The following is a 12515-nucleotide window of genomic DNA, read 5'->3' as shown; positions in this document are numbered from 1 at the left end:
CATCAGAAAAAGAGGACAGGGTGTGTGTGTGTGTGTTCATAGTAGCCTCATTGGTCTGTCACTGCTCGTCAATGTCAGAATATTTGAGATGACCAATCAAATCAAAGATGACCAATCAAATAGGCGGGCTTTATGTCACAGAAGCTGCTGAGCGCGAATTTTAGCAGAGTGACTGACGCTTCAGTTTATGGACGTCAAGTGCGAGATAAGATGTAAGTAGCTGGACTAAACATTTCATATTTGACAGTTTTTTTAGGTCATAAATGTTAAACGAATGACAAAAATAATCAGGCAAACTAATATACTGAAAATAGGCTTATGTAACGTGATTCATGTTGGCCTAATGTAATAATTAGTTTACTGTCATTGTGAGGTGACAAGAAACATTAAAGCCGTTTGCATCATGTTAGGCACAAGATTAATAATGAATGTGTACATGTTGAAAATTAATATAATACAATTTGTAGCCTTCACTAAATTAAAAAAGTTCATTTTTAGGAGGGGAAGAGACAGGGCAAAATGAGACAGAGAAAAAGAAAGAGTGATGGAGATGAGGAGAGAGCAGGTATTGACAAATAATCTACTGCCACTGACATGGTTTTAAAGCTATTTCTTAACCTTTTTTGGCCTTCAAATGTCTTGAAATGCACATATCAGAGAAATAAAAAATTCGAACCCCCTGACAACCTTAAATTTAGGACCTCTTTGATTATAAAGCCCTGTCTACGGCCCTGTGTTAGGAATACTATCAATAATGAATGTGTATATATTGTGAATGCATTTAATAAACTTAGTTAGGCTACCTAGCTTTCCTAGTAGCTTTCAGTAAATTAACGCATCTGAGAAAGTCATTCATACATCAACCTATCAGTTGACCCTATGTTTACTTTCTTCACTTCTATAAGGAGAGAAAAATAATCAGCTACATGACATGTTTTTAAAGTTATTGTTATCCAATTTTTTGGGATATGTAGATCAGAGAAATAAAAATTATCTCGAACCCCCCTAACTAGCCTACCTCACATCCGGGACCTCAGAAATTATAAAACCCTGCCATCTGCATGTTAATGAAACTAGTTAACAGTAAGCATTAGACCCTAAACTAAAGTGTTAACTTTTTTAATCATACCCTCATTGGGGGCTGAGCCACAGACTGATTCATGTTCCATACTGGTCACACAAATTTCAGTTCAGTTAGAACCAGATGCATATTTGTATTGATGATTCTAATTTGATTATTTTATATCCAATTGTTGATATTTGGGATTTTTAAAAAGTTTTTGATTGATGTTTTGACTCCTAACCAATTTTCTACATTAAAAATTGTCTTTTTATTTGGGCTAGTAAAATTCATTTCGGGCTACCAAAATCTGAAGAGTGCCTGCTCGAGGGGCTACCAGCGATTTTTAAATTTTGCAAGCCCTGTGTGGTTTATATCCTCGTGTCTCGGTCTGCGTCATGACATGACTTTGTTGTTATATTCTTCTCGATCTACCTAGATGGCGCAGTGATTATCCACTAGTGCTTTGCACTGCCTCTGGCGGTCAGTAGGAATGAAACAGAACAGGATTTACTATAGAACTCAGAATAGGCAGGCAATGAACAATCCAAATGATGAAAGACAATGTCCTATGCATAAAAAATACAGGAAAATAAGTGATACAAACAGAGGAACACAGATAATTAACTGAATGAAAAGCAGCTGTCATTATTAATCAGTGTCCAAAGAAACTAATGACTGGCTGGAAACTAAGACAAAGGAGAACATTTAACTGAAAAAACAAACTAAAAGTTCAAGACGAAAACAGCGTCCAAACAGAACAAATCTGTGACAAATAGCAACTTATCACCGGGCTTCCCCATAAAAATCTCACTACGCATTCCAAACAAGCTGATTAAAGCAGCATGTAATATTTAGCCATTGTATACTTGGTTAGGAATGTGTCCCTGGGAATGTCAAGTCCCTAAGATAGAAATAGAATGTGCTGTAAATACGCTGCATTTCTGCTTTTCAATTTAATTATCTATGTAATTGCATGTTATATACACTCTCCTTTAAAGGAGACCTATTATGCCCATTTTCACAAGATGTAATATAAGTCTCTGGTGTCCCCAGAGTGTGTCTGTGAAGTTTCAGCTCAAAATACGTCACATATTATTTATTATAGCTTGTCAAATTTGCCCTTATTTGGGTGTGAGCAAAAACATGCCGTCTTAGTGTATGTCCCTTTAAATGCAAATGAGCTGCTGCTCCCTGCCCCCATTCCAGAAGAGGGTGGAGCCTTTACAGCTCATGTCTTGGATACTCTGGCAACAACAAAACTGGAGAATGTCATGCAGCCAAAAAGTCAGAAATGGCCATTATCGTTATTCAGCCTTATATGTTTGAACCAGAGTCGGACACTGATGGAGAGACTCAGGAAGAAGTTAAAACTTTTAGAATGCAACTGGACGTTTCTAAATGGTTATTGGATACATTTATGTAGTTTTTGTGGATTTAACTTGACTCAACTCATCAACTAGCATGTACCGTCATGTTAATCTAAAAATCTTTCAGAAACAACATTTTTGCTAATCTAGCATTTAATTGACCCTCTTTTGTGAAGCAGTCGGGCATACGATTATTTGTGTACATATATAACACTTATATACTATATAATACTTTATAACAACATTTCCTTCATAAATTAAATTCAACCAGGGTGTCATCAGTGGCTCAGATGCCGGGAATCTATGGAGACTCTTATGTTCATTGGAACATCCAATAACAGAACATTTGTAATGTTTTTTGGCGCAGCCATTGTATATCTCCAGCTGCTACACTGAGGAAACAGAAATAGCTGACTGTTGTGGCCCACTCAGTGCGGTATCTATGCTAATAGGGCAGATTGTCACTAGTCATGGGCAGGGCTTCCGTAATCTGGAACCGCTCATTTGGAGAGAAGGTTTCATTGTTTTTTCATTCACTGTTTTTTCAGCATCTCCCTTCATGAGCACTGCAATAAGGCACTGTGTCAAGTTAAAAGTGGTTCAGAATCAGACTTTAAAATGTATTTTTAAAACTGTTCAGTCCATTTTGCTTTCTCTAGTTTTTTTAAATGCAAGAACGCATCCTGCGAAAAGCTCATAATGGGGAACCCATTCAGTCACAACTTCACCTGAGGTGGCTCTGTGGCTTCATTAGCTATTTGCCATTTGCATGATCTCTGAATGAATATCTATCAGCATCATTTCAGGATTAGCCATATGGTTAGTGGAGACTAAGGAGACTGTAATGACATCAGCACATTGTCAGTGAGTGGAAGGGATGAGAAATGTGTGTATGCGAAAGTGCACGCAAAGGACTGCAGGGCAATCTCTCATGATTTTTGTCTACGATCAAATACAGCTCAATCGGCACAGTAGCATTTCCATACTGCATAATTCATTAACTAAATAAACAGTTTTTGTCGTTCTACCCAACAATTCCACCAACCCAAACATACAAAAACTGAGAAATAATGAAGAGTTTCTGATGGAAAGAGAATAGGCTTGTTATTTAGGGTGGTGGTTCCAGCAGGTCAGGTGAGAGAGTTCAGGCCTCCTGTGAGTGTGTCATTTTGATTAATGAGCTAATGACACTTTAATTTGGTTGGGGCTCTGTAGAGAAGCACCAGAGGGATGCCACTTCTACGATAGGACAGACAGAGGAAGAGGAAGGGGATGAGGTATCCCTCTATTTCCCTACAGCATTATATTAACAAAAATAACACATCAATTCCTGTTAAGGATAGTCAGAAGTTCCCCTGGCAGCTAGCAGCTAGCAGCTGTGAGTCACCTGTGCAAAACAAAACTCTGTAAAAACACATCCCTTACAAGAAACAAAACACTGTGTCTGCACTGAAAAAAAGCTAAATGATTTATTCAAATAAAATGTTTTAAATAATTAAATATAAATACAAATACACCGCAGTTCAAAAGTTTTCGTAAGATTTTATGCTTTTTTTTAAAGAAGTCTATTATGATCACCAAGGTTGCATTTGTTTGTCAAAAATACAGTAAAAAGCAGTAATATTGTAAAATATTACTACAATATACAATAACTGTTTCTATTTGAATGTATTTTAAAATATTATGTATTCCTGTGATGGTGAAACTGAATTTTCAGCATTATTACTCAGTGGCACATGATCCTTCAGAAATCATTTTAATATGCTGATTTGTTTCTCAAGAAGCAGTTGTTATTATTATCACCTTTTAAAGGATTATTTGATGAATAGAAAGTTCAAAAGAACATTATTTATTTGAAATTGAAATCTTTTGCAACATTATAATGTAAATCTTTACTATCCCTTTTGATTAATTTAATGCATCCTTGCTGAATAAAAGTATTACTTTTAAAGAAAAAAATCTGATATGCTAATTTATTAGAATATACAAACGAAAAAGCTTGTGATAAAATGTGATTGAAAAAACTAAAATACTAGTAGGAAAAACACTTTTTAAATAATATTTAGATATATAATGGGTGTATGAACTTCCATTAAATGAAATCTACTCCTAAATAGTGATAATACTGATTATGTCAACAGGGCACTGGTCTAAACAGACAAATGACTAAGCATCTCTGAACACACACTCACATGAGTGCTAATGGCTGCTCGGTTGAGGAGATATAGATTTTTCTGTCATGGGGCATCCAGATAACTCAGCTGAAAATGGAAGGACACCTCGCGGCATGTGCCATGTGACCTTTGGCATGACCTCATTCCCTCTGTGCTCTGTTGTAATGCCCTTCAAACAGGAATGCAGGGCAAGTATCTGTTCAGCCAGCCGTGTGCAGCGGTCTATGTGACTCTGACAAGGATGCTACATTAATCCCAGGTATGAGATATTCCAGTGGCTCAATTATAAAAGACTGCACAAGAGAACTGCATATGCATTATTTACTTTTTTTTTCTTTTCTTTTTTTACATTCCTTTAGACAATTCCCTGAGAACCCAGTTTAAATTCTCTGTAACACTTTGCCTGAAGCATTTTTATATAATGCATGAATTATACCTTGTAATGCACCTTATAATGCCTTGTATGGTCTCATGAATAATTGTAACCACAGTTATAATATATTGTAATACTACCTCATAACATACCTTATGAAAGAATAATGCATTAAAACACATGGCAAACGGACAATTTTAAATGTAACAAGAAATCTGCAAATATTATAATGCATTTTAATGTTGGCTACAATTATTTATGAAAAGATATAATGCCTTATTATATCATTTAACAAGAAATCTGCAAATATTATAATGCATTTTAATGTTGGCTACAATTATTTATGAAAAGATATAATGCATTATATTATGAATGACATTATAATGCATTATACAGACAGGCTTTAAGTGTTACCAAAATAATAATAAATAAAAATAAAAATAATAAACCTAAATATTTACTGCTACATGCATGGGTATTCCATAAAGCTGTTTCTACTGCCACCAACTGGATTAAAAAAAAACTGGTAAACCACTGCAACATCTACTTCATCATATAGGGACTGTGAAGGTTAAATAATAAAGCCCTGATATGTAGTGAAATGCCTATATGTATATATATATATATATATTTCAGTCAGACCAATTTTTATCCGTATGGGATATTCTGTGTTTGTTTCTGTGTTGGGTGGGTTTGTCACGTGTTTTAGTTCTGTGTCATAGGCTGTGTCCGAAATCATCGCCTACACACTCGTTCACTATTCCCTATATTAGTCCACCAATATAGTTCACTTGAGGGAGTTAATGAAAACGAGTTCGGACACTGAGTGCGCCAGAAGTTTGTGCTTGCCGTTTAATAATTATTTGAAACTAAGTATTCTGCTGAGGCAGAGCGGCGACTTCAGTTGTGGGGTTCGCAAATGGATCTGACAGAGGGGTTTGAGACATGCCCAGCCCTATCTCAGCCTTCACCCGTCAGATCCAGTGCGTCAGTTCAGAGTTTGGAAGCATGTTCTGTGATTTCTTCCGCCCAGGCTGAGGCCCCGGTACAGCAACTCTCCAGTTCTGAGGAACTGGATGTTGTTAGTATTGGTACAGGAGATACTGAGGACTCGTCACTTCAGTCTCCTGCATGTGAGTAACTAGTGGAGGAGCTCACTCGTGCTGTAGAGAAATTAACCATAGAGTGGCCAACAGACAAACAAGAGTCAAGGCAGAAAAGCAAACTTAATGAAATCTTTCTGCCTTTCCATATGCAACCTCCACACCGGTGCTTGCCTTTTTTCCAGTCCTCCACACCGAGGTGTCGAAGTCCTGGGGAAAGACCGGTATCATATCATATATTTAGTCCACAAGCATCCACATATTCAAACATCGTTGGGGCTAAACAATATGGTTATGGGGCAATGCCTAAGGCTGAAGAGACACTTGTGAGCCATCTCTCGAATCGTCCTTTAAAGCACCGGCATTACCCTCCAAGCCACTCAGAAACACCTCAGCTTTGGTGGGTAAAGCATATTCGGCAGCGGGTCAGGCCGCAGCATGCCTGCACACTATGTCCATTCTGCAGGTATACCAGGCCGACTTGTTAAAAGACAAGAGCTAGAGTGAAGAGGTCAGCACTGATGTAATTCGAGAATTACGTCAGGCAGCAGATCTATCTCTCCGTGCCACCAAGGAGACGGCCAAGTCAGTGGGTCGTTCTATGGCAGCCCCGGTGGCCACGGAGAGGCATTTATGGTTGAATCTCTCAGGAGTGAAGCAAAGAAAAAAAACTTTCCTTCTGGACACCCCGCTTTCCCCTGCTGGCCTATTCGGTGACTCAGTAAATTCGGTCATCAATAGGTTTCAGGAAGAAAAAAAGCAGGCGGCGGCGTTCCAGAAATTCCTGCCACTCTGCGTTAATGTCTGAAGAGGGGCATAGAGCATTTAGACCAGTTGTTCTCTGCCGGAGTGCTGTTACAGGTCACTGTGTCTGTGGCTCAAAATATTCCAGAGGCCAGTCTCGAGAGACTAGTACCCATAGTAGATTTTCTCGCAGAGTGGACAAGTCTTCCAAATATATATCAGTGGGTCCTGCAGACGTTCGAAAACGGTTACGCTATTCAGTTCAGTTCTTGCCCACCACGATTCAGAGGGGTTCTGCCCACAGTTGTGGGCCTTGAGCAGGCTCTGGTAATGGAACAAGAGGTAAAAGCTCTTCTGCAAAAGGAGGCTGGGTCCTCCTCCCAGTGGGGAGTCAGGTTATTACAGTCGTACTTCATTGTCCCAAAGAAGGATGGGGGGTTGCATCCAATTTTTAGATGTGCGCCTGTTAAATCGCTCTGTAGGGAAGCTCAAATTCAAGATGCTCACTCTCAAGCAGATCGTGTCACAAATCAGAGCAGAGGACTGGTTTGTCCCGATAGATATAAAAGACTATGTATCCATCCTTCCACAACACAGGAAGTTCCTGAGGTTCGCTTTTGGGGGCGAAACGTACCAATATTGTGTTCTTCCGTTCGGCCAAGCTTAATCACCCTGCAAATTCACGAAATGTATGGATGCAGCTCTGGTTCCGCTGCGACTCCAGGGCATCCGCATTCTGAATTATATCGACGATTGGTTGATACTAGCTCAATCGGAGCATCAGGTGGTTCAGCATCAAGATGTCGTTCTTGCTCACATCAATAAGTTGGGGTTGAGGTTGAATACCAAGAAAAGTGTGCCATCTCCACTACAGAGGACCACTTTTCTGGGTGTGGTTTAGGATTCAACGACGATGCAGGCATGACTGTCTTCTGCTCGTATTGCTTAGATTCTCTCAGCCGTGAAACAAGTGAAGCTAGGCCAGCCTCTAGGCCAGAGAGATGCATCCATACATCTCTTTTAAATTAATTGGAGACATTCAAGCACTCTCGGTTTCTCCCTCGTGCCTGGAATTCTTGCCTGTCATGGTAAAGGCCTTCCTCCATCCTAGGCCAGGCTATGTTCCTAAGGTCCCTGCTAATATTGTTAGACCAATAGTACTGCAGGCTCTGTCCTCCTCCTTTTCTGACGTCAGACCAAGAGAAACTTAAACTGCTCTGCCCGGTGAGGGCCCTACATGCTTATGTCCACAGAGCTGCCCTGTGGAGGAAATCTGAACAGTTGTTTGTTTGTTTTGGGTCACCCAGGAAGGCGTGTCCTGCATCTAAGCAGAGGATGAGCAAGTGGGTGGTTGAGGCTATCTCACTTGCTTACGAGTTGGCTGGGCAGCCTTCACCTTTGGCTATACGAGCTCACTCGACTAGGAGTATGGCTGCTTTCGTCTGAATGTGCGCTTTGACTTCATACGGACGGACATTTGCTCTTATGGCTACGTGGGTATTAGTGTTCCTGCAGCATTTCAACACAGCTCGAGTTCCCTCTTCAGGGAACTTGGGTTGCATACATAACCGAGACGTACCTACCTGTTATTCATTTGGTTGATTGGTTTGTCTGTGTATTTAAGCTCTAGATTTCTTTCTGTACGTTGTCTGTTCTCGTTGCGCTTTAATCGATTTTTCTTATTCCTAGTTTTCTAGTGTTCTGAGGGTTTGGTTTAATAAATCTAACTACTGCATTTAGATCCGTTTCCTCCTCATTTGCAACCGAAAGCTGAAAGTAGCAGTGCTGCTTAATATATTATTGCTGTACTGTTGAACTTTCTGTTTATCAAAGAATCCTGAAAAAGTGCATAACAGTTTCAACAAAAAAATATAAAGAGGCACAAATGTTTTCAACAGTGATAGTAATCAGAAACATTTAGGCTACTGAGCACCTAATCAGCACCTAATTTTCAAAGTCACAATGTTTTTTGCTCACAATAGACTTCCACCCTGCAACCGTATGAGTGAAAAACCTCACCTGAGTGACCTTCTCTGTCACATTATGGGTCCGGTCTATTAGTTTGCAGGGGGCGATGATGTCAATCTCACTGGGCGGAACAGCAATTAAGGGGTCCGGCTTCATATCTAAGTTGTGTGATATTTGAGGACCCCGAACTGAGGTCCGGAGCCGAACGAGATCTGAGTCAGAAGTAGCATTCTGTAGGCTGGCTTTGCGGTGCATGGCGCCTAGAAGCAAAAAATGAATAAAGGTCTAATTAATCTCATCATCTAATTTTGCATGTATTTGTTATACTGTGACTGTTATACTGTTTATTGGACTGTACATGGCAACATGTCGGTGTTACTATCTTATATCACTTCATGGTCTTTGGCTAATTGGTCAATTGGTTCCATCATCACCTGTGCTACTAGGTCTGACAGGCAGCTTCCTGTCCCAGTTGAAGTCAGTGGTGGAGGGTGAGGGCCGCATGCCGCACAGACTCTCACAGGAGCGGCTGTGGGCCATACTGCAGCTGGACGGACAGGCCTCTGAGGTGAGGTTGTGCAGACGCAGGGAGGACTCGGAGAAGCCCTGAGGCAGGCGAGGGGAAACTTCTGATGGTCGTGGCTCACTTTCAGTCTCATTTTGAGCCTTATCTTCCCACAACAACAGCTGAGATCCCCCGAGTGCAGAGCGTTCAGGCAGGGAGAGCAGTTTGTCCAGGGCTACAGACTCATGGCCCATATGGGGCATCGGCTGCATGTAGCCTTTTTCAGAATCTCCATGCAGAGACTGTTTACTGCCACTCAGGGAGCGCAGCAGGGGCAAAGGCAGTCTGAGTCTGTGTCTTCTTGCTGAGGACATAGGAAGTTAAGTATTTTATCAGATCATCCTTACATTGCATAATTCAAAACACAATAATGGTAGCTCATGAATTGGGGTCCCATACATCCTATAGCCATGCTGTAACCATCCTGCAGTCTAAATACATCTTCATTGATGCCCATTTACAAAATAGGTGTGTATTGTGACCAGTGTTGGGTAAGTTACTCAAAAAAAGTAGTCTATACAAATTACTAATTACTACTTTAAAATTGTAATTTGATTACATTACTGATTACTGCATGCAAAAAGTAATCAGATTACTAATTACTTTACTTTCAAGTTACTTTGAAAACCTGTTAAAACTACAAGAATACACTACAAAGTGAAACTCAGTTCTTTCCGTGATTTAATATTGCAGAATACAGACATCCCAAGTCTCCTGGAAGTTCCGGGAGTCTCCCGCATGTTGATAGCGACTCCCTGATGTCCGCAAATTAGTTAAAATCTCCCGGAATCTAGAGTGAGCGAGAAAGAGCGCGCATGCGAGACAGAAGATAGGGCTGTTTCTCAATATGTTCTTGTGGACTTGTGAAACGTCATCAGTCGCTGCCCAAGTACTGTTCCAATTCAAAGTTCACATCTAGCCAAGTCCAGTTCAAGACCCCTGATGTGTTCCTGATCCGCCCCTTTTACCCAGGATGCATCGAGAGGTGACTTTAACTTTGTAGCCTATTAGAGAGCTAACTTACGTTTGACTGAACTGTTTGCTTTATTTCTAATTGTACAGCTTCTTATACCTTTTAGGCTACTTGTACTTTTATACTGGATATTATTGAGCATTAAAACTGAGATTTAACAAAAAGAGACAGGGTTGTGTAATTTTATTTTATATATTTTAAAATATATAGAATATTTTTTATATTTATTTTACTATACATTCTCTTCACTGTATGTACATGTGAATGTACATGTACATAACCGGACTCGCGCCCTCTCGTCCTCGGGAGTTTGTTCTCCTGAGTCAAACTTGGCAAGTCTGAACTACCAAGGACGCAAGTCCGAAGTTTGCTTAGGCTACTTCTATTCAGAAACGGCCAGACTGTGCTCCAAACCGTGTAGTGCTGCATGTGTGTGTGTGTGTGTGCCTCATGAAGCGCGTTCTCCGGTAATTCATTAAAGCGCATGCTGACGCAGCCGGCCAAACGTGATTAGAAATGCATTTTACTAAATATTTTTTTCTTAACAATACATTTGTAACGCAAGTAACTTAATTTTATTGACGTCAGTAACTGTAATCAAATTACATAAATTTAAAATGTAATGAGTTACATTACTCCGTTACCACGAAAAGTAATTAGAATACAGTAACGCGTTACAAAGTACCCAACTCTGATTGTGACAATAAAATGTTTTGCAAGCAGCATATAAATATGCCATTATATTAGATGTAGATGTTTTGCCAGCAAAAACATGAAATAATAATTCAAATAGATTATGACAATAGTCTATAATATCAATATCAGATATGTAAACGTAAAGAAACAATTTCATTGATCATTAAAAAAAAAGAGCGTTTCAAATGTATAATCCTTTAAATTACAAGGATCTACCAAGGATCTACTACCAAAGTGCAATACTTAATTGTACAATACAAAATATTCCTGAACATAATGGTCACACATTCTTTACAAATGTGAGGAAGCAACACCAAATCTAAAATTCAAATACAATATAATTTAATGAATTAAATCTGTCAGTCCGATCTGAGTACCTTTAGAGAGCCAGGGGATGGTGTGTTTGTGGTTGATGTCTCTGCCCGGTGAGCTGTCGATGGGTCTGTCCAGCTGACCGGCCAGCTCAAAGTTCAGGATAAACATGATGACTAAACCATCCTCATTCTTAACTGGAACCACATCCACAAGGCATGGCAAACACACACCTGCGTTGAGAGGGGGAAATCTGAACATTTGCAATAATGGCCACACATTCAGAGACTAAAAAATTCAGGGGTCACTTGACATCAGTACAGAAAAAGCTCTTCATATGTTCATGTCACCACTAGAGGGCAGCATACAACAATATATTCCAAACACAGTTGATTCAGACAGATAAAAGTATTTAAGTGGATTTATTATTTTTTACAACAAGTTTACCACAAAAGCTATTACAATCTATGAGTGCGTTGAAGGTCTGTGATAACCAGCTCGGCAGATGTCCTGAGCCCTGAGTGTTCACTGTGGCAACTGATAGCCGTCCCATTGGCACTGGGGTTCCTGCTCTCTAACACTGCCAAACCAATCAGCCCCTCTCTGTGCCAGTCTGATGGGCCAGCATTGATAGCCAGGAGAGGTTCACAACAGAGATGAACTCAAGGGCAGGCAGGACGACAATGGAACCAGGAACATGGTGCCATCTCTCAGGGATTAAAGAGTGAAACACTTCTCTATTCCTCTGTAAATCATTTTATTCATACCAGCAGCATCTGCTACTGTAAAACACAGTCACAGAGAGCATAACCATCTGCCGCTTAACACCGGCATCTTCTGCGTCATAATCTTCACAGTGTAAGATATCAGCATTTGTTCTTATCTGTATTGGTCGGGTGTGTTATTATACAGGTTAAGTGCTCCATAAATACATTTTATATTGAAATGTCGCAAGATTGTCACAACATTGCAAATAAAACACAAAAGGGTGTGACCAGGTCAGTGTGTCTAATTTGCAAGTTCAAGCCTTTTAAGAGATGCTCACACACATTCTCAAGATTAACTCGTGCTTTAATTTGCAAATGTCAAAGTATGTCTGTTTACATCCATGAAAAAAAAGTCAAGCTTTCATTTGCAAAACCTTACAAACCAAATCGGATTTCGAATTTTTCAGTAC

General features: G+C 39.8%; 1 protein-coding gene across 2 annotated transcripts in view; it reads right to left on the bottom strand.

Annotated features, from left to right (window-relative positions):
* Positions 1-12515, bottom strand: part of kcnh2a (potassium voltage-gated channel, subfamily H (eag-related), member 2a) — a 72149-nt gene that overhangs the window by 43385 nt on the left and 16249 nt on the right. For both annotated transcript variants that reach the window (XM_077227130.1, XM_077227129.1), the window contains exons 3-5: positions 11404-11571; positions 9227-9661; positions 8844-9052 (exon numbers count right to left, since the gene is read on the bottom strand). In XM_077227130.1, the coding sequence (XP_077083245.1) occupies positions 8844-9052; positions 9227-9661; positions 11404-11571 (812 nt within the window). The remainder of the gene's footprint in view (positions 1-8843; positions 9053-9226; positions 9662-11403; positions 11572-12515) is intronic.

The sequence above is a fragment of the Siphateles boraxobius genome, unplaced genomic scaffold, assembly GCF_051911475.1.
Source record: "Siphateles boraxobius isolate OS27281-9 unplaced genomic scaffold, OSU_SipBor_1 1, whole genome shotgun sequence".
NCBI classification, from domain to species: Eukaryota; Metazoa; Chordata; class Actinopteri; order Cypriniformes; family Leuciscidae; genus Siphateles; species Siphateles boraxobius.
Note: the sequence above shows the minus strand (reverse complement) of the source record. Positions and strands in the feature narration are given on the sequence as shown.